At 37.9% G+C, this 20,274-nt stretch overlaps 4 protein-coding genes across 6 annotated transcripts; 2 read left to right on the forward strand and 2 right to left on the reverse strand.

Moving 5' to 3' along the window:
- Nucleotides 1-2,012: 2,012 nt before the first annotated feature.
- On the reverse strand, nt 2,013-4,917 carry LOC108565088 (probable 28S rRNA (cytosine-C(5))-methyltransferase). Its single transcript, XM_017924372.1, has 4 exons — nt 4,781-4,917; nt 4,452-4,716; nt 3,725-3,987; nt 2,013-3,672 (listed from the first exon to the last, which is right to left on the reverse strand). Exons 1-4 carry the CDS (start codon nt 4,901-4,903, stop codon nt 2,143-2,145), a joined length of 2,181 nt encoding a protein of 726 aa, XP_017779861.1. The 5' UTR covers nt 4,904-4,917; the 3' UTR covers nt 2,013-2,142.
- LOC108565090 (vacuolar ATPase assembly integral membrane protein vma21-like) lies at nt 4,017-4,996 on the reverse strand. Its single transcript, XM_017924373.1, has 2 exons — nt 4,906-4,996; nt 4,017-4,425 (listed from the first exon to the last, which is right to left on the reverse strand). Exon 2 carries the CDS (start codon nt 4,421-4,423, stop codon nt 4,121-4,123), a length of 303 nt encoding a protein of 100 aa, XP_017779862.1. The 5' UTR covers nt 4,424-4,425; nt 4,906-4,996; the 3' UTR covers nt 4,017-4,120.
- Nucleotides 4,997-6,490: 1,494 nt separating this feature from the next.
- Nucleotides 6,491-12,249, forward strand: LOC108565087 (phosphatidylinositol 4,5-bisphosphate 3-kinase catalytic subunit delta isoform). Of its 3 annotated transcripts, none has more exons than XM_017924370.1 (11): nt 6,491-6,701; nt 6,771-6,832; nt 7,325-7,620; nt 7,677-8,567; nt 8,624-9,054; nt 10,089-10,946; nt 11,006-11,194; nt 11,253-11,395; nt 11,454-11,605; nt 11,663-11,947; nt 12,005-12,249. In XM_017924370.1, exons 3-11 carry the CDS (start codon nt 7,480-7,482, stop codon nt 12,134-12,136), a joined length of 3,222 nt encoding a protein of 1,073 aa, XP_017779859.1. In that variant the 5' UTR covers nt 6,491-6,701; nt 6,771-6,832; nt 7,325-7,479; the 3' UTR covers nt 12,137-12,249. The 3 variants fall into 3 exon arrangements, with proteins under 3 accessions (XP_017779859.1, XP_017779860.1, XP_017779858.1); XM_017924371.1 differs by having other exon boundaries at nt 7,408-7,620; XM_017924369.1 differs by having other exon boundaries at nt 6,491-6,832; nt 7,408-7,620.
- A 687-nt stretch (nt 12,250-12,936) lies between these two features.
- On the forward strand, nt 12,937-19,851 carry LOC108565085 (uncharacterized ABC transporter ATP-binding protein/permease YOL075C-like). The gene is made up of 25 exons (XM_017924367.1): nt 12,937-13,109; nt 13,315-13,474; nt 13,536-13,774; nt 13,837-13,908; nt 14,215-14,543; nt 14,600-14,930; nt 14,979-15,110; nt 15,165-15,393; nt 15,452-15,557; nt 15,722-15,893; nt 15,950-16,045; nt 16,357-16,539; nt 16,810-16,978; nt 17,043-17,091; nt 17,148-17,197; nt 17,252-17,559; nt 17,615-17,853; nt 18,265-18,457; nt 18,583-18,611; nt 18,678-18,783; nt 18,854-19,081; nt 19,141-19,276; nt 19,332-19,437; nt 19,490-19,590; nt 19,646-19,851. Exons 1-25 carry the CDS (start codon nt 13,071-13,073, stop codon nt 19,819-19,821), a joined length of 3,978 nt encoding a protein of 1,325 aa, XP_017779856.1. The 5' UTR covers nt 12,937-13,070; the 3' UTR covers nt 19,822-19,851.
- The last annotated feature ends 423 nt before the right edge of the window (nt 19,852-20,274 follow it).

Here is a 20,274-nt window from a genome sequence, read left to right on the forward strand (position 1 = left end):
AAAATGTAAATTTTATGTGAATAAATTGTTGTACATTAGTGTTTTATATATATATGAAATGTAATATTCCCGGCTCGAAATCTAAATTGCATTAGCCGACTAATTATATTGTATTAGCCAGAAAGAGAATAAATAGTTATATTTTTTCTTTTCTTTTTTCATTAAACGTGAATTATTCATGAGACTCGTGCGTTTTTTAGGACTCGACTTAATTAGCTAATATATGGATCATACATATATTTCTGTTTTCTCTTCACATCGATCCGATAATTAAAATCCGTTCCACTTTTGATTTCTTCAAGAATTTCGCGAATAGTTTAAATGTAAGTTAAATATAAAAAAATAAATATTTATATTTTATTGCTGCACTAAATTATTATTAACTTTTATTCCGTGCGAGCGGTCCTTGCATGTGTAATAAAATTAACGCCAAATTCCCCCCCAACATAATTTATTTTTATTGCCTTTCTTTGTTTTTTTGCATATATTTTTTTGCATTTGCAGATACAAATAAAATAATTTCGACCTTATTTTTATTCGAGCTAAAACATTTATTAACAACTCTAGCATTGTTTCTTTGAAATCTTTGATATCATCATGTGTTCTTTTTTTTTAATTATCCTTTTGTTTTACGGGTTATCCATCTAACTGCGATCTTGAAGGCCACTAGCGTGCGCTTAACCGCCGGTTAAATGAAGCGAATTTGCTTAAACATCGTAAATCATGCGAGAAGAAACAACAATAATGATGGTTATTATTATAAGGTGATTTTGAAGGGGTGTAGTGGATTTGGGTCGGCTTTGTACCTCGAGTACATTTGGAATCTCGAGGTCATTTGTTTTCTCCCAACTCCACCACCTAACAACGTAAATAAATAAATAAAATCACTCGCGTGGTGGAAAAAATGTGTCGCGACCGTTTTTTTTTGTAATACGTTTCATTTTTTTTCTTCACGCAGCTGACGGTGAACTTGAGGGCAATAGAAAATCGGCACGCGAATCGCAACGTGGAAATCGTTAAACCGCGATTATGGGCGTAAAACACTTTCCAAGAAGCAAAGAACAGAAAAAAAAGTAAAGTTGACATAAACATTGAACACACCAATAAGCATTGGTGCTTTTTGTTGGATGTGTTAAAACGGTTATAAAGAAACTCGCATACCTACGCGATTTAGCAACGCTGAGTAGAAATTGAGTAGATATTGTTTTAGTCCAGTGCTTTTGAACCTTCATTTTTTATCTCACGGCACAGTTGAACTTATAGTTTAACTTCCACGGCACACTTAAATTATTATGGTTTAATGTTGGTGTAGTACACATTTCTATTTTTTGTGATACACTTAAGAAATTGAAAATCAAAGCTTTTAACGAGATAGTCTGTGGGGTTCTTAAAAGTTGAAAAATCTTTTGAAAAAAATTACGCAACACCATCACTTAAATTATTATGATGTTGGTGTAGTACACATTTCTAATTATTTTTTATGAAACACCTAAGATCATTGAAAATCAAAGCTTTTAACGCGATAGTCTGTGGGATTCTTTAAAGTTGAAAAAACTTTTGAAAACGATTACGCAACACCATTACTTAAATGTATGACTTGTTGCATAATATATTATGAACAAAAATGAGATAAAAACATACAAAAAATAATAATAACATATTTCGAGTTGTATTGAAAAATAAATACTATTTCAGTTCGTCGCTTTGACAAAAGATAACAGCTGTCATTTCGGGACCCATTAAAAATTTAAAAACACGCAATTTTCGTAGCTTGAAAAACACTGTTCTAAAGTATTACAAAACAAAGTTTTTGAAACAATTGAAGTATGACCGAAATCATAGTAAGAAATAAATAAAATTGTTTGATGAACACTAATTTATTTATTAAGATTAGACAATGGTTATATTTTATTTACTTTATAAAAAAAAAAGATATAAAGATACATAAAATAATGAACTGCATTGTATTCTTAATTAATTAAGCTAGTTAATTTAAGGAACAAACCTAACTTCCTATAATTCATATAGTCAAAATATTAAATAAAGAAATAAAATGTATTCTCGACGAATAACGTTGGAAGTTTAATAAAAACAAGTCAATTTATATAAAGAAACAAGTAACAAACATCATAACAATTCCAGTTATTTGCTTTTCTTCTTCGATTTATCTTTTTTAGAAGCATTTTGTTCTGTCTGCTCGTCGACAACTTCTTCGACATTTTTTGTCGATTTCTTCTTCTTTTTCTTGGACAATTTTTCCTCGTCTATTTGCACATTAGTTATGTCTGCTTCCACAACAGAATCATTAATATTTTGTAATTCCATTTTCTTCTTCTTTTTCCTCTCCTTCTTACTCAATTTATCGTCATTAGTTTGCACACAACTTGAATCCTCTACTTCCGAATCTTTTGTACTTTTCGAAAAATCCGTTTCGCTCTGCTCAGTTTGCAGTTTCCTCTTCTTCTTTTCTTTCTTACTCATTTTGTCTTCACTGATGGTTACATCTTCTTCAGTTTGTTTAAAATCTTCATCTTTTTCATTTTCAGCCAACCTTTTCCTTTTTTTCTTCTCTTTCTTACTTAATTTATCGTCACTTATTTTGGCTTTAGATACGTCAGTCTCTTCAACAGAATTCTTATCTTTATTTTTCTTCTCTTTCTTGCTTGCAGTATCTTCGCCAATTTCAACATCATTTACATCTTCTATTTCATTAGCATCAACTGTATCGCAATTATTTTCATTTCCAGTATTTTTTTTCTTTTTCTTCTTATCTTTCTTACTCAATGCTACATTAGTTCCAAATTCCGTTTCATTCTCTACATGTTCAATCTTACGTTTCTTATTGGTATTACTTTCTTGTTCTTCATTTGTATTCTTTTGAATTTGATCTACATTTTCTGGAGGTAACTCAACAGTGCCATTAAGAAATCTCCTCCTATTTCTGCGTTTATCACCGCTGTTAGAGTTGGGGTCATTGGCGTTGGCTGTAGGTTCTCTGGGTTTAAAAAATTCATTGACTTCTCCCTCCTGCACCTTCTCGAAGACGGCGACGAAGAAGCCGCTAGTGCGATCGATGTTGGGCCTGCAGTAGATGCATTTCTCGCCGACCGGGCCAGTACCGAAGTTGATCCAAGATGCGGGCAGAAGATCTCCGGCGTTGACTAATCTGAAATTTGGATTACTCCGGATCACGTCTTGCACCACTTCTTCGTTCTCCTCCGGGTATATAGAGCAAGTTGAGTAAACGACGCGTCGGGCAAGAGGGAAAGCGCGCATCGCATGCTTTAGAATGAGAATCTGGAAGTTGGCCAGCTTACGCAGTCTGGCGGCCAACGCAACATTTCCACCAACCTCTTCTCCGCCGTTCACATGAGACCTAATACCCGACCCCGAGCAACTTGGGTCAACCAATATGTACTCGACGCCGGGAACATCCTCTCCTTTGATGTTGAGCACGTCCTTGCAGATGGTTTTCACGCAGGTCGCACCCGACGACTCCACAATCTTGTCCAGCGTGACTTTTCGCTCCATGCTTCGTTCCACCGCGTAAATAACACCCTCATCTCCAATGGTAGCCGCAATCTGCGTGGTCTTATTGCCCGGTGCGGCGCACATATCCAGAACGGTACTGCCTTTCGGCGCCTCAAGAAGCTTCACCGGAAGACAACTCGCCTTGAATCAAACAATGAACTATTTTGTTTCAATCAAAGTAGAAGACAATCACCTTATCCTGAAGAATAATAAGGTTGTCCCTGTATCCTGCGTGCCGGAAGAATTCGGTGCGCGGCGGAAAAATGAGGACATCCTCCAAATGCAAATCCACCATAAATTCGTACTCCTCAAGATTGCCGATCCTCTCAAGAAATCCTCGGTAATCGGACTTGTCTTCATGATACACCAGAGACCATCCGTCATCGCAGAAATTCCCGATTGCCTCCTGAGTGCTCACCTTCAGCGTGTTAACCCGAACGTACCTCGGAATTTCGACTAAAGGAAACAAAAATCGAAAGAGCGCGAACGTGAATATCTTTTTATTACAATTAAATACATGTTACTAAACTATTTATAATAATAATACGAATGTGAGGGGAATGATGAATGTTGAAATAGAGAAACCTCATCAGTCAGTTTTCTTTTCCTCAAGAGTGTTTATCTCTTTGCCATCGTCGTCATACTCCTGTTCATGGTAGGCCTGGTATGCGTACAAACAAATGATGAAATTCACGCAGATGACGGCCGTGAGCACAGACCACACGGTGTTCGTGAACCCCACGACGCCGTATTCGAATAGAATGTTGCGTACGGCGAAGAACGCGCCAAAAGGTATCGTGAACATTAGCGTGCTGTAGAAAAGCAGCATCAGTACGGCCTTCGAGGCCTGCTTGGTGTGCTCCGGAATGAAAGGTTCATCAGTGGACATCATTTCTGCAAGAGAAAAAAAGAAAAATTACCTTCAGCAACGTCCTCAATTTCTGGCTCAGCGTCATCAGCACAAGCTGCCCTCAGTTTCTGCTCATAGGCCAGTACAGTCTGAATGGGTTTGCTCTCTCCAGGCAGACTCTGTTTTCTCCACACCAGCTCTGTAATCAGAATCCTTGCCAGCCAAGGATCGAACCTGGGCTCCTTCTCTAACAGCTCACTCTCTTTCATCATGCGATCAATCAACTCAAAGCGTTTCATTGTCTCCATAACTAGAGCATAGATCATTTTGAGATTCTACAAACATATTAGATATAATCATCATATTTTTCTTACAAAAATAAATAGTGCATTTTTTTACCTTCTCTTTGGAGCCCAGATCATAGAGGACATTCTTGACGCCCTTTCCATCGAGCTTGGAGGTTTTTAGGATTCTGGCTGCGGCTTTGTACGACCTCGGCACCTTTATAGAGTGCTCCAACATACCTTGTGTTTTAAAGATCCAAAATGCAGGCGAAGTAAAATTTCAAATACAATTAAAACCAATTAAACGGAATAAAAAAAAAACACGGCACGTGCTTTATTATGTGTTCGAGAAATTCTCAACAAAAACTTCCCAATTGAGGTTAAACGAATGCGAGCGCCGCGACACGCTGCACCTTCGAACCACAAAAATAAACAATTATTACAAAACAAAGAGAACAAATTGCAATTCGATATTAAATCAATTACTTATAGTTATATTTATTTAACTAAAAGATTAAATGTTAAAAATATTCTATACATGTTCAAACATTATAAATGTCTGCATACGTATTAGCGTATTTGTTAGTATATTTATATAAAAGTAGCCATAATACAAAAATATCACGGCATAGAACTCCTACAAACTACTGTAGTATAGTAAGTAGTATAATGACAATAACCATGACAACTATTTGTACTTTACTTTTATTGCATAACATTTGTTGGGATGAGCTTATTTTGATTTGAATTGTTGCTGATATATCTAATACAATTTTAAGACGTTTTTGTTACTAGCTAATTCTTGATAGTTTCTGAAAAGTAAAATTATACTCTTGTTATACACATTAAAAAAATTCAATCTTAGACTGGATAGTTCTTGGTCATCATTACTCTAAATGCAATACAGATTAGTGTTAACAAGTATTTACTTAGTGATAACTACACATTTATGAGTGAGTTGACATCATGATACAAATAAATTTATATTTGTATCATGACTTGACATAGCTTTAAATTATTTTGAGACACATCAAAAGTTTGTGGAATTCGAACAAACTGTGAACTACATCAATACACAAAATCTCATAGTTTAAGAACAAAAAAATGCATTCTAAATGAGTTTTATATCACTTATTGTTAACAAAAATTATTTGATTCGTTTCGATGAAAGGCCACTAAATAGATCAAATTAGATTAGTTAGACATTTACCGAATATATAATACTAATCTAAGTTGATTCTAGTTAATCGCATTTAATTTATCTTAAAGTACAGACATCATTCCGTCTACTTCCGTTGTGATGCTTGTTACAATACAGATAAAACAAACATGTTTATATGAATTACTTAATATGCAAACATATGTATATGATAAGTAGCGTATATATTAAGAGGAGCGATCATAATTATCAATGAAAAAATACGGAGATCCTAATTTTAAAAAAAATATCCAGGCAACTTGACCTTCTCATGTGTATGCGCTTTTGCATAACACTAAGATCCTAAAGATTATTAATCATACGGGTCTATTAGCTAAATTGAATTTAGAGCAAAATTTGCAATGAACTTTTTAATAATCGTATAATTAACATTGAATTAATTATCTTTGCATTTATCTCTTTGAATGCTATAATGTATATGATTTAAAATTAGATTTGCTTCTGATTACAATTGGAATAAAAATGATTAATGATAGTATTGGAATATCGAATATCTTGTAATCTTTTCAATTTCTTTAAAGGCCTGAAACCAGTTGATAACGTTCTTTGTTAAATGTATACCGGAAGAACTTAATCTTCGTTGTCCTTATAGGATTCCAAGCACTGACCACAAATTACAATAGTGTGTGTGTGTGTGTGTTTGTATGCATCTATATACAAATATATTTATTTTTGTTAAGTTGGTAAACCTAGTACCCGCTGTGTTGTTTTTGTGGGTGTCAGCCAAGCAAGCGGACTGCGATAACTGGGCAAATAATAACAATCCATCACCTTTTTTTTCCCGATTATCGTGGATGTGTGCAAAAAAAATACGGTGGTGAGGAAAAAAAAATAGTTTTTGTGGGAAGAAAAACGAAAATTAAGAAAGAAAATTTGGGAACCGCAGGTTGCGAACGTGAATGGTCCGCAGGTCCCGATGCACCGGATGGGCCCCAGGACTCCTGGCAGGTAAGATTTCCCAGATAATTTCCCTTTGCATGTACCCAATTTTTGAAATCCTCTTTTCATTCTGAAGAATTCTGAAAGTTTGTTATGAAAGTCAAGTGATTAAAGGGTGGTTATTTTCTTTATCAGTCTAGGAGTTCCAAGTAATTTGTGTTGTTCATGGGTTAAATAATTATCTGAATTTTAATTGAACATTTTGAACAAAAATAATTTTAATCGAGTAATCTTAAATTGTGATGTTTTGATTTTACAAGTGGTTAATTTCTGAATATTAATTATGTGTTATTGGATTAATTACTACTTTGAAGTTGGAAAATTTTCGATATTTTTTTTTAAATTCATTGTATATAAAAATTGTCATTAGATTAGCGTATAAACATGATTGACGTTAGTGCGGTTTTGTGGATGAGCCAGTGGATTTCCCCGAATGAGAGTGAATGTTTTCGCGTATGAATTGCATTTAGATTTCACTGTTCCGTTTATTCATTGGAATAGTGGGGATAGTCATTCGTCAAACGAATTGAACATTTTGGCTGATAAAAGGAAAAATATGACTGACGACAGAGACCAATTTGCAGCGGCCACCAACAGTCGGTGACTATGTAGCTGAAGTCTTTTGGACGATTGCCGGTGACAATTGAGAAGAGAACATGGGCATCCCGGATGAGTACATGTACGATTTCTGGCAGAAGGAGAACATCGAGCAGGTGCAGCTCACGTGCCTTCTGCCGAACTCGCTGGTCATCATCATCGATGCCACCAACAATTCGTGCTTTGCCGATATCAGAGAAGTAGGTATTCTAGTATTTAAGAATTATGGTATTTACTTCAATTTTTTGCTTTTAAGGATCTCTGGTATGAAGCGCAACGATTGCCGCTCTTCGGAGCGCTTCACAACGTCTCCAAGTATCGGTTTACTTACATCAACGATCGGGGTGAGAATGAGGAGATCGTCGACGAGAGCATGCGTCTGGAGGAGGTGCGGCCGATGGGCGCTCTGCTTATGATCAGCGAGGTGCAAGAAGGGCACACCGAAGATAAACTAAATCTTAAGATTGGTCAGCTCATAGGCAAGAGGCTAGACGAATTTGATGCGCTTAGCAGTCCGGAAATCAACGATTTCCGTTTTCAGACGCGTCAGTTGGCCGATTCCATGTCGCACTCGCGCGAACAGAAGACGTGGACAGAACGGCTGCTATACCAGTACCCCGAGAGGATATCCACGACCGCCCTCAACCTGGATAACGTCAAGAACTCTGTGTACATAAGCAAGAATATTTACCTTCTCGGTCGCATCGACGGCCACTCGGAGCACAACTTCAAGATCTGCGTATCAGCGAACACAGACACGGGCGGCGTGCTTGAGATGCTGCTTAAACGCAAGTCCTCTTTCCTGAAGACTAGCGAGAAGCCGAGTGATTACGTGTTAAAAGTCTTAGGCGCCGACGAGTACCTCATCTCCGATCATCCCATAGTGAACTTCGAGTACATACGCGATTGCATCTCCAAGGACGAAATTCCGAAGCTGGTGCTCATCTCCAAAGCGAACGTCATTATGCACAATAACGATTATCAGTACACCTACTTCAACAACACGAAGAAGCCTCCCTACTCGACGCTGACGCTACGTAAGAAGAGCAACTTCAAATCATCCTGGAACATCGACAAGAAATTTGAGTTAACGGTGCAAACGGCCTGTAAAGTAAATTGTGATGTTAAAGTATCAGCTTCCATGGAAGTAAGTGCAATCATCACTTTAACATTTAACATACTAACCTAATCAAACATCGGCAGATAGGTATCATGGTGGGCATCTTCCATGGTGGAAAGTCACTGTGTCAGCCACAGCACACCAAGCATCAGCTGCTCAATGAGAACATGGAGTTCACGTTTAACGAGCGGCTCGTTTTCAATATTGATGTATGCAATTTGCCGCGCAGCGCGAAGCTGTGTTTGGCCATCTATGAAGTTCCTAAAAGCGGCAAGGGCACCAAGAACAGGAAAACCAAGGAGCCCAACAAGGAGTTCAACTCGAATCCCGTTGCATGGGCGAATACCACCATCTTCGACTACAGGAACCAGCTGAAGACGGGCGCTATGACATTGTACCTCTGGACGTATGCTGAGGATGCGATGATGTTGAACGATGATCTCCTTTATCCCCTGGGCACCGTCGTCAGCAATCCCGGCAATAACGCTACCAGTCTGACTATCACATTCGATAGGTGAGTGTAAAATACTACATTTTTTTAAAACTCAGATTAGGAAGAAGTGAATCATTTCACTCGCATTCAATAACTAAAAAATAATTAAATTTATACTTAAACTCACCTTCAAGATGATTCACAATTACACTTTGTTTATTGGTTTCTATGGTTAATGTAAACAATTTTACAAGCGACAGCCTTGATACCTATGAATAGGTAGAACTAGTTGCATACCATGGAAGTTCTCCCAGTAAAATATGAAACCATTATTTTAATAAAAAACCAGATAGTTTAAAGATAATATTAAAATATTAAATGTCAGTAACAATTATAAATTTACATTATTTGCAATTAATTTGTTTATTTACTATTCTTAACGCAAACGTGTTTTAATACTTTTGTCTCCACTAATAATTGGTAAATGGAATGATTATAATCTCACCTGCATTTTCATTAAATAATGAAAATGTACCGGGTTTTCTTGATTCGCGCGAAACTATAGTCTCTGACCATCGTTCTCTTCGAACTGCAACTAGGATATCGACAGCAGCGCATACCGACCAATGGTTGCATTACATTAAAACAACAACAAACAATGGCCATTCGTAGTTCGCCCCGTTCCAATTTCATCGCACAATGGAAAACAATAGCGGAAAAAACAAATAAATAAAACAAATGCATTCGCGAAAAGTAAATAATAGCCGATGACTGGATTGGTTATCGTTTTATTATTAGAAACAGTGCGAGCGAGATAGAAACAAAGAGTGCAACATGATTTATGAATTTATATAGTAAATATATGATATGTTATAGATTTCATTTCATTCAATATTTGGTTGTAAATATTTCTATAATAAAATATAATTTAAATTAAATTTGCGATAATATTCAGAGAATGGGCGACCAATTGTATGTTGTTATATAATAAATTGTGTTTATTATTAATTAGAGAATGCAGGATGTGGACTTGTGAGAATAATAAATTATAATTAATTTGATGTTTAAAGGATATTAATTAACCGAATTGAAATTTTATGATCTTTCGATTGCAGCTCGTGTGTTAACGTGTATTTTCCATCTTTGGAGCAAATGATAAACAAAGTGGAAGAGCGGTATGAAAGGGAAGAGCGTGAGGAAAGAGAGGAGATGGAGGCTACGGGTGATTATGAGGATGTGCGGAAGATCAAGGAGATGTCGGAATCGGAATTGTCCGAGTTCAAAAAAACGTTCATAGAGAACGATATTTATGAAGTGCATGACCAGGAAAGGAAGGAGATGTGGAGGTACCGGTCTTACTGGTTGGAGAGGGAACCGGAGGTGCTGCCGAAGCTTCTGCACTGCATCGACTGGGATAACCAGGAGGATGTGGGTGACATGGTGCACATGCTGCAGAGGTGGCCTGTACTGCCGGTCGAAAAGGCGCTGGAACTGCTTGATTACGCTTATGCCGATCAGCAGGTTCGGGGATTCGCAGTCCGTTGCCTACTTGATATCGTCGACGACGACCTGCTACTCTACCTCCTGCAGCTCGTACAAGCCCTCAAGCATGAGCTCTTCCTATATTGCGATCTGGTCACTTACCTGCTACAGCGAGCGTTGTGCAATCAGAAAATTGGACATTATCTCTTCTGGCATTTGCGGTCCGAGATGCAGGTTGCCTCCGTTTCGGTCCGCTTTGGTCTCATCCTCGAGGCGTACTGCCGCGGTAGCTGTCAGCACATGCCTGCACTTAGCAGGCAGCTGGAGGGCCTTGAGAAGCTCAAGAAGATCAGCGAGGTGGTGAGAAAATCTCGCAGGGACAAGGAGAAGGCGCGCGTCGCCATGCAGGACTACATGACGCAGCATAGCAAGGACTCTTTCAAGGATTTCATCAGTCCACTAGATCCAAGCAATCGATGCAATAGTGTCAGGTGAGATCATCAACCTCAAGAAAAGTTCAAACAAAAGCTAATAACCGTCTTCATTTCAGAGTGGATAAAGTTAAGGTGATGGACAGTAAGATGCGACCTCTCTGGATAGTGTTTGAGAATAGTGACACCATGGCCGACGACATATACATAATTTTTAAGAACGGCGATGATCTACGCCAGGACATGCTCACGCTACAGATGCTCCGAGTCATGGACAAACTGTGGAAGGAAGAGGGGCTCGATTTTCGGTGCGTATAAAGTTAGAAAATAATAATTACATAGACAATAAACGAAATATTGGTGCAGGATGAACCCCTACAAGTGTATCTCCACCGAGTACCGAATAGGCATGATAGAGGTGGTTCTGAACGCCGAGACCATAGCTAACATCCAGAAGGAACGCGTAATGTTTTCCGCCACGTCACCCTTCCGTAAGGAATCATTGCTAGGTAATATAAATAATTGTTACTGGTAATAAAGATGATGGTTAATTGATTGTATTTACAGACTGGTTAAAATACCACAACAAGACTGAGGCGGCGCTGAAGCAGGCCATCTACGAATTCACCTTGAGTTGTGCAGGCTATTGCGTGGCCACCTATGTTCTGGGAGTTGCGGATCGTCACTCTGACAATATTATGGTCAAGAAAAACGGACAGGTAACATTATTAACATTCAATAATAACTTACTCAACTTAATTGACGATCGTTTGTAGCTCTTCCATATCGACTTCGGCCACATCCTAGGACACTTCAAAGAAAAGTTCGGTTTCAAGCGAGAACGGGTCCCGTTCGTGCTCACCCACGACTTCGTGCATGTGATTAGTAAGGGCGAGAAGAAGAATCTAGAGTTCAAGATGTTCCAACAGTACTGCGAGCAAGCCTTCCTTATATTACGAAAGCACGGCGGATTGATACTCTCGCTCTTCGCGATGATGATATCCACAGGGTTGCCCGAACTCAGCTCCGAGAAGGACCTCAACTACCTAAAGGAGACCTTAGTAAGTGAAACACCACTCGCATTATCACTTCCCAACTTACTCATCGTTTACTTGCAGGTTCTTTCCAAATCCGAGGAAGAGGCGCTGCAACACTTCCGCTCCAAATTCGACGAGGCCCTCTCCAACTCCTGGAAAACCTCCATGAACTGGGCCACCCATAACATCTCCAAGAATAACAAGGTCTATTGATACGACGATGTTCAACAGAACGTGATGAACAATAATATGAATTGTATAAAGTGAAAGAATACAAATATTTCTTTGTAAACTAAATAATCAAAAAAAAAAGAAGAGACGTTCTTCAGCTAAATTATATATATTTGCATATATAAAAAATATTATATATATATATAAATTAAGAAAATTACTATTTGATTCGAAGAGATTCAAACGATTGAAAGTGCCAATAATTAAATTATCGTTAGGTAAATTGTACGATTAGAAAATTAATGCACCCGCCATTCGTTCATTTTTCCCCTCCATTCAACTTCACAGCTCTCTAAACACTTAAAAAGACATGAACCTATTTTTCTTCTTGTTGTTGTTGTTATTGTTCAATTATTATCAAGCAACTTTTGTTTCTCGTTTACGTTTTGTTCCCTCGATGCATGCAATACCCGCCCCTCCTAAAAACGGAATGCAAATTGAAGTCTTATGTACAAATTAACTGTAAACAAAAATGATCTAATTGTATAAGTAGATTATATATATATACAAAAAGAAATAATAAACGAATTTAAATTAATTACCATTATAATTCTGAACTTACTATCCTCTCCAAATTTGTGTTATTTTTTTTTAATATTCAGGTATATTGTAATATGTTATACAAGTAAACTAATAACGTTGATAAAAGTTTTGTTTTAATTTACTCTCGTTTCTAACTATTCGAAAAAATCAATAATTGCGAGTGTTTGCAATTTGATACTGTTTGAAATCGGATAGGTTTAGAAACCAAGAAAACTGTGCATAATCCGGAAAGCAAACATGCGGCCAACTGCGTTTGCAGTAAACAAGTAGAGACAAACGAGAAACAAATAAATACCTGAAAAAAAGTGTAGAGAATTAAACAAACGCAGATCTGTGACAACAGTTGTGAGATAACCGCTCACATCAAGTAGCCATGTCGAGAGAAACGCAGCCGCTGTTAGAATCATCATATGTAAGTAGTATCACTAAATTAGATAAATAGTAAATGTAAGTAAGTACGAAGTTAAATGTTCAAAAATAAACTGCTTATTTACTAAACGTTATTAGGATAACTTTATTATTGCTCATAACAATTGTTTGGGTAATTTGTGGTTTATAATAATTTGTATTATTTTGAAAGTTTGTTAATTGACTAATATTGAATTAAAAAACAAAAGAAGATTAGAAAGGATGAAGAAAATTATGGAAGTGGGCGAAGCGAGAGCGAGAAGATCACGTACGTGTGGAGCGATTTAAACGTCTTCGTCAGTGTGAAAGACAAGAAGGAATCTCTTTTCGGAAAATCGACGGAAACCCGGAAGCACATTTTGCAAAATGGTAAATGAAAAACGTAATTTAACAAAGATTTAATTAGATTTTTTCTTATAATCTTATTAAGTGAGTGGGATTGCAAGACCGGGCGAGCTTCTTGCTATTTTGGGGGCGAGCGGCGCGGGAAAAACGACCCTGTTGAACGCACTCACCTTTCGCTCTTCGTCAAAGATGATAATTTCCGGTTTCCGCTCGGCCAATGGGGTGCCGATGGCTAGATCCGCTTTGACCAGTCAGAGTGTTTATGTTCAACAAGAAGATCTCTTCTTTCCCAATCTTACAGTCCGAGAACATCTTATATTTCACGTAAATTTATTATCTATCTTAGTAGATCTTTTTTTTTAAATAATTTGTATGTTCTTGTCAAGGCTTTGGTGAGAATGGATAGAGAAATCCCGTATAAAGCGAGGATCAAACGGGTGGAACAGGTCATCAAAGAGGTTAGTTAAAATTTAATAATTTAATAAAGTTTATCTATATAATCCGAACATAAACTGCCGTTAAGCGAATGTACATTTTACTTCCGCCTCGGATTCATAAGATTTTCTTATGAATCCGAGCACTGTTTTAAAGAACATCTTCTTTAAAGCAGTGCTCCCCAACCTTTTTATTGCCGCGGACCGGTCAACGTTTGCCGCTGAGGGGGCGACTTTGATACAGTTACACCAAAAAATGAATATAAAGTGATTTAACATTTAACTAAATAAACTGTTATGATCCTGGTAATAACAATGCTGGAATTTTAGTTGAGTTTGACGAAATGTGCTGATACTCACATTGGATTGGGAGCCGGTCTTAGCGGTGGAGAAAAGAAAAGATTGGCCTTTGCGTCTGAAGTTCTCACCGATCCGTCGCTGATGTTCTGTGACGAACCGACCTCGGGCTTGGACTCCTTCATGGCTTCCAACGTGGTGCAGGTGCTTAAAGATTTGGCCAAAACTGGTAAAACCATCATCTGCACCATCCACCAACCTTCTTCGGACCTCTACTCGATGTTCGACAAGGTCTTGCTGATGGCCGAGGGTAGAGTAGCCTTCATGGGTACACCAATCGAGGCAAACCAATTTTTTCAGAGGTCTGTAAAAAAATTGCTTCTAAATGTAATTCATCGATTAATGCTAATTAATTCAGTTTGAACGCTCCTTGTCCGCATAACTATAATCCTGCCGATTATTACATCCAATTGTTGGCAGTGACACCGGAAGAGGAGGAATCGTGCAGACAGGCGATTACCATGATCTGCGATGCCTTTGAGGGCAGCGAGTTCGGTCAGAAAATGGTTCAGGAATCGCAGCAAATAGTGAACGTGGATGAGGATTATAGGTTTTGGGCTGGTCTGGAAGGTGCGGAAAACCCTTACAAAGCGTCGTGGTTTGCGCAGTTCAGAGCCGTTTCGTGGAGGTGTTGGTTGAACGTTGTTAAGGAACCGATCTACATCAGAGTTCGCCTTCTGCAGACTATAGTGAGTTGAAAGAAACAATCATGTTCAGCAATTTAAACTTGTTTGCAGCTTTCCGCTTTTATAATCGGTTTCTTATTCTTTGGACAAACGGCGACTGAGGCTGGCGTGATGAACATCAATGGAGCCATGTTCATCTTCATCACCAGCCTCACGTTCCAAAACATTTATGCCGTAGTTTCGGTGAGTCTCACCACCTATCACAAATGCTTTAGTCTTAATTTGATTGTTCACTAGGTGTTCTGCGCCGAGTATCCCATATTTTTAAGGGAACATCTAAACGGGATGTACCGTACGGACGTCTACTTCATATGCAAAACCCTATCCGAGGTGCCGATCTTCACCCTCATTCCTGTGTTCTACGTGTCCGTTTGTTACTACATGATTGGCCTCAACCCAGAAGTGTCTAGATTCTTAATAGCCATATCCGTCGTCGCACTTGTCAGCAACGTTTCCATCAGTTTCGGTGAACTAATTATTTCAGCAACAAAAAAAGCATTAAATAAACAAATACTGTTTCCCAGGTTACCTAGTATCATGTCTCACCGACAGCGTATCCATGGCGCTCTCTATAGGTCCTCCTATCAACATACCATTACTACTGTTCGGTGGATTCTTTCTGAACGTAAAGTAAGAAAAAAACGCAATAATATACCGAACAACAAGATGATCCTTCTGTTACATAAATAATTAGTGCTTTTTATCTTGCAGATATATGCATATTTTTTTGTAATCAAATTTTTAAACGTTTAAGTTTTATCTTCATAAAAAATATTTAAGCTATGCATTCACAGGTCGATCCCCGTCTACTTCGAGTGGTTGTCATTCTTCTCCTGGTTCAGATTTGGGTACGAATCATTGATGATCAACCAATGGGACGGAATAGAGCATATAAACTGCACACAAGGCGCAGTGTCTTGTCCGCAAAGCGGCGAAATCGTCTTAAAGATTTACAATTTCTCCAAAGTAAGCAAAAAAATCAAACTAATACATATTAATAACTAATAATTCGATTATTGTAGGATAATCTGGTCACGGATATTGTCATGCTCTTCGCTCTGACGATCATCTTCAAGCTGCTCGCCTACTCAGCCCTGCTATTCAAGACCCTGCGCCGTGCACAATAACACTTATTGCATAACGTTTCTGTTTGTTTTCACTTATTTGTATAATTATTTTTTTTGTTGATTTCGTTGCTGTAATGATTCCTGTACAAATACAAGATAAGCGATAATTAACAAACGGTTCCATTTCTGTATCAATTTTCCCTCTCCCTCGACGCTCGTAAGGTATCTCCGCTGAAACTTTCTCGACCGGTGTTTCGTGACTAGAAATAAATAAACTAAACAAAAATAAAAGGCTTCTTCTAAAGTTTCCAGAAGCAAAACTAAATCTAATACAGACACGGGCGTAGTGACCCGATAATCAGGTGTGTATTACACTCGGGTTTATTACAGAGAAATACATACACACACGCATAACAGACACGTTAAAGACGATGAGCAGTTCAGGACGCACCTCATTGGCGAGCAGTAGCAGCAGCAGCTTTACTTCGACTTCGCGTGGAAACGGCGAGATCGATTTGGACGTTCTTAAGAGAACCATAAAACAGGTGATATTAATAATAATTCAAGTATAATTACTTATAATTAATGAAAAACTTTCTAAATATTCCTCAACCATTAAAAGGTATAAGAGATTGTCATTAAAACTATCGTGTTTTTGACTAGAATCTTGCAAAATCATAATTTAATTATGGTAATATTTTTGTTTATTAGTCTGTTCAAAAGGACCATCGAGAAATTTGAATATATGAGTTTTATAATTATAGAAATATTTCTGGTAAGACTATATGATTACACATATTTGTTATATGTAAAAGGATGATCATGAACTGGTGGAACGTAAGCACACACCCACCCACTTCAATCGAAGCTACGACAGATGGTCTCCGCATGAAGAAGGCGCCACCATCGCCTGGCGGGACCTGAACGTCTTCGTCAGAGACCGAAAAGGTGATCCGGTTTCCATCAAAACCATAATATCAGGAGGTAAAATTCCATATAAATAATGCTTATGTTTCAAATAAGCAATGATTATTATTTACCTTTCCAGTAACCGGTGCGATTAAACCAGGCAGTTTGGTTGCTTTGATGGGATCCAGGTAACTGAAGAAATAACTAATCATTATTTTTTAATAGATATTTTTTTGTGTTCAAGTGGATCTGGGAAGAGCACTCTTATGTCTGCGTTAGCGTACCGGACTTCTAGTGAGTTTTCAGTAAAGTTTAAGTAGAAATAAGAAATAAAATTGTTATTTTCAGAAGATTTAATTGTGGAGGGTGACATTTTGATTAATGGACGCGCGATCGGTGATTATATGAGGCACATGAGCGGGTTCATGCACCAGGAGGACCTCTTCGTCGGTTCTCTCACGGTGTACGAACATATGGAGTTCATGGCTCGCATGAAGTTGGATCGAAGGGTTTCGCGACGGGAAAGGGAAGAAAAGATAGACGATATTCTGAGGAAACTGGGTTTAGCGAGGCTGAGGAATACGCGGATCGGGCTCAGCGGAGAGAAAAAGGTGCTTTCGGGTGGTGAGAAGAAACGGTTGGCTTTTGCCGCAGAGGTAATTTTAGAATTGTTTTTTTGAACCGAAGATATTTATAATGTGTTTTCGCCAGTTAATAACCGATCCGCAAATACTGTTCTGTGATGAGCCGACTACTGGTCTAGACTCGTATTCTGCACAGAAATTAGTGGAGATGATGAACGATTTGGCGGCGAAGGGTAAGACAATAGTCTGCACGATTCACCAACCTTCGAGCCAGTTGTTTGCCATGTTCAGTCAACTAATTTTGCTTGAGGATGGTCGGATCGCGTACATGGGATCGGCCTCCAGCGCTGACGACTTCTTCAACAGGTAATCCAATAGGAAAAAAGGAACGTTCGCTTAACAAGCGCATTCAATATTTGCAGAATACTAAGCGAATGAACGCTAAATATTATGATTGCATTTACGATTTTTTTGGTATACACGTCTCTTCCTTCACATGTACGTTTATATGCAGGTACTCGTCGTTCATATGAACGTACCTTATGATATCCGATTATATGCTGCGATTTCCCTTACTAATCTTTCAGACGCAATACATGCTTTAACTTTATTTCAATCAGAGTGTGATGTTATTTATATACTTCCTAAAACATCGAACAGGAAGGCAAGTTCGTTATTGACATTATATAGATATTTATAATTATCAAACCATAATCATGTACTTTAAAATAATATACTTAAGCTGTATTTAAGCCATAAATTAATATGCAATTGCAGCATGGGTTACGGTCGACCAGCCAACTATAATCCAGCTGACTTCTTCGTCCGAACTTTGGCACCGGTGCCCGGATCTGAGGAGGCGAGCAGGATGGCCGTGAAAAGGATTAGTAATAATTTCTCGCTGAGCGATCACGCCAAGGAGGTCGACGTCATTGTCCAATATGAATTTCACATGGGCGCCGCCATCCAGGTAATAAAAATGCACCATAAATCACGCACCTTTCAGAGCGAATCCATCTGCTGCACTGCAGACTTCCTTCTCAAATATTTCGTTTTCTCTTTTTTTTTTAATTTTATTATTTCATTTTACTTTAGCACTCCAATTTCGACTTCAGGGCCAACTTGTGAGTATGAGATATAATCGATTTACACCTGCAATACTCATTTCGACTTTCACATTCATTAATCAGTAAAGAGATCTTCTGCTGGACGAGATTCGCGTTAATCACGCGGCGCCTCCTCACCGATACTTTTCGTAATCCCGCCACCCTCTACCTGAGACTCATACAGAGCGCGGTATGTCAATTATCGCCATCTTCATATACGCCATGTTGTTTGACGCCATATTGTTTGTTTCTGTTTCCAGGCAATCAGTTTTATGGTCGGAATGTGTTATATAGGGACAGATCCGCTAACGCAGAACGGGATACAATCACTGCAAGGAACCTTGGCCATCATCGTCTGCGAGAACACATTTCCTGCGATGTACGGAGTTCTCGCAGAGTTCCCAGAAGGTTTACCTCTCTTCATGCGCGAATACAAATCCGGGATGTACAACACCGGCACCTACTACGCGGCCAAAGTCATCTCCATGGTGAAACAAAATCAGTCCAACAGCGAACAACAACAAACATAATTGTTTATAATTCTCAGTTACCAGTGCTGATGGTGGAGCCTATACTTTTCCTCCTCATCCTGTACTACCTCTGCGGTCTGAGGAATACTTTGTATAGTGTAGTCATCTGTTGCCTCACCTCCGCGCTCATCATGAACACTGCTTGTTCCTGCGGTAAGCAATCCGATAACGATAACAAACAAAATTAATAATAATAAATATTTGTAAGGATTATTATTTTCCAACGCCTTTGAATCCGTGGCCTCCGCTATGCTTTGGCTTATACCATTCGATTATATCCTGATGATAACTTCCGGGTTTTACATGAATTTAGAGTAAGTAAAAAAAAATAAACAAACAGTATTTTCAGATACAAATGTTTGATAGATCTATCAGCGTATATTTATCGTGGACGAAGAATTTGTCGTGGTTGATGTACGGAATGGAAGCAATGACTATAATTCAATGGGAAAACGTCAACAATATAAGTAAGTTCCTATTAAATTCTGTATAACAAAAGTAATAAAATTTACCGTTTTGCAGCTTGTGAACATTCCGATCCACGCTTACCTTGCGTCAGCAACGGTGAACAAGTTCTTAAGCAGTACGGATTCTCGGAGGATCACTTGATTCGCGACCTCGTTGGAATGATCGTCCTCTGCCTATCCTTCCACACTTTATCATACCTCTTCCTCCTGCGAAAAATCAGGAAATATTGAATCTATTTTACAATTTTTTTTTTGATTAAAAACAGGAAATATCAAAGAAATTATTCGATTTTTGTTTGTTAATTCTTAATGAAGAAAATTTCTCGAAAAAATAAGTTTTAAACATACTAACTTTATTCGTTATTTAAGACATGCTATTAATTTTATATATTTATTCATTTTCAACACGTACAAAGTCAAAGGAATTCTTCAATTTTTGCAAAGAAATACATTTATTATAATAATTTCAATGATTTAATCTTAAGCACGATATCTTATATATTATTTGCATATAAAAATCTTGACTTTGTTAAATTTTATTGATATTCATCAATATAAATCTTCTGAACAAAACGAATTGTTTCAAGTTTAATAAACAGATATGAATAGCGTTAATCGTGTCTAAGTATTTATTTTCTAAATAAATAAGAAAATATTGGTTGATATCCGGTGGAGGAGACGGGT

The sequence above is a fragment of the Nicrophorus vespilloides genome, unplaced genomic scaffold (genome assembly GCF_001412225.1).
Source record: "Nicrophorus vespilloides isolate i.1.1-1 unplaced genomic scaffold, Nicve_v1.0, whole genome shotgun sequence".
Classification (NCBI taxonomy): domain Eukaryota; kingdom Metazoa; phylum Arthropoda; class Insecta; order Coleoptera; family Silphidae; genus Nicrophorus; species Nicrophorus vespilloides.

Bases quoted from the DNA above. Each gene is read 5' to 3' on its own strand.
- LOC108565090 (XM_017924373.1), bottom strand. From the start codon at position 4,423: ATGATGTCCACTGATGAACCTTTCATTCCGGAGCACACCAAGCAGGCC.
- LOC108565088 (XM_017924372.1), bottom strand. From the start codon at position 4,903: ATGTTGGAGCACTCTATAAAGGTGCCGAGGTCGTACAAAGCCGCAGCC. The intron at 4,717-4,780 runs GTAAAAAAATGC...ATATGTTTGTAG, and splicing joins ATCTGGGCTCCAAAGAGAAG to AATCTCAAAATGATCTATGC. The intron at 3,673-3,724 runs GTGATTGTCTTC...GTTTGATTCAAG, and splicing joins TTATTATTCTTCAGGATAAG to GCGAGTTGTCTTCCGGTGAA.
- LOC108565087 (XM_017924369.1), top strand. From the start codon at position 7,480: ATGGGCATCCCGGATGAGTACATGTACGATTTCTGGCAGAAGGAGAAC. The intron at 7,621-7,676 runs GTAGGTATTCTA...TTTGCTTTTAAG, and splicing joins GCTTTGCCGATATCAGAGAA to GATCTCTGGTATGAAGCGCA. The intron at 11,396-11,453 runs GTAATATAAATA...TTGTATTTACAG, and splicing joins CCGTAAGGAATCATTGCTAG to ACTGGTTAAAATACCACAAC.
- LOC108565085 (XM_017924367.1), top strand. From the start codon at position 13,071: ATGTCGAGAGAAACGCAGCCGCTGTTAGAATCATCATAT. The intron at 16,046-16,356 runs GCACAATAACAC...CCCGATAATCAG, and splicing joins TATTCAAGACCCTGCGCCGT to GTGTGTATTACACTCGGGTT. The intron at 16,979-17,042 runs GTAAAATTCCAT...TTACCTTTCCAG, and splicing joins CAAAACCATAATATCAGGAG to TAACCGGTGCGATTAAACCA.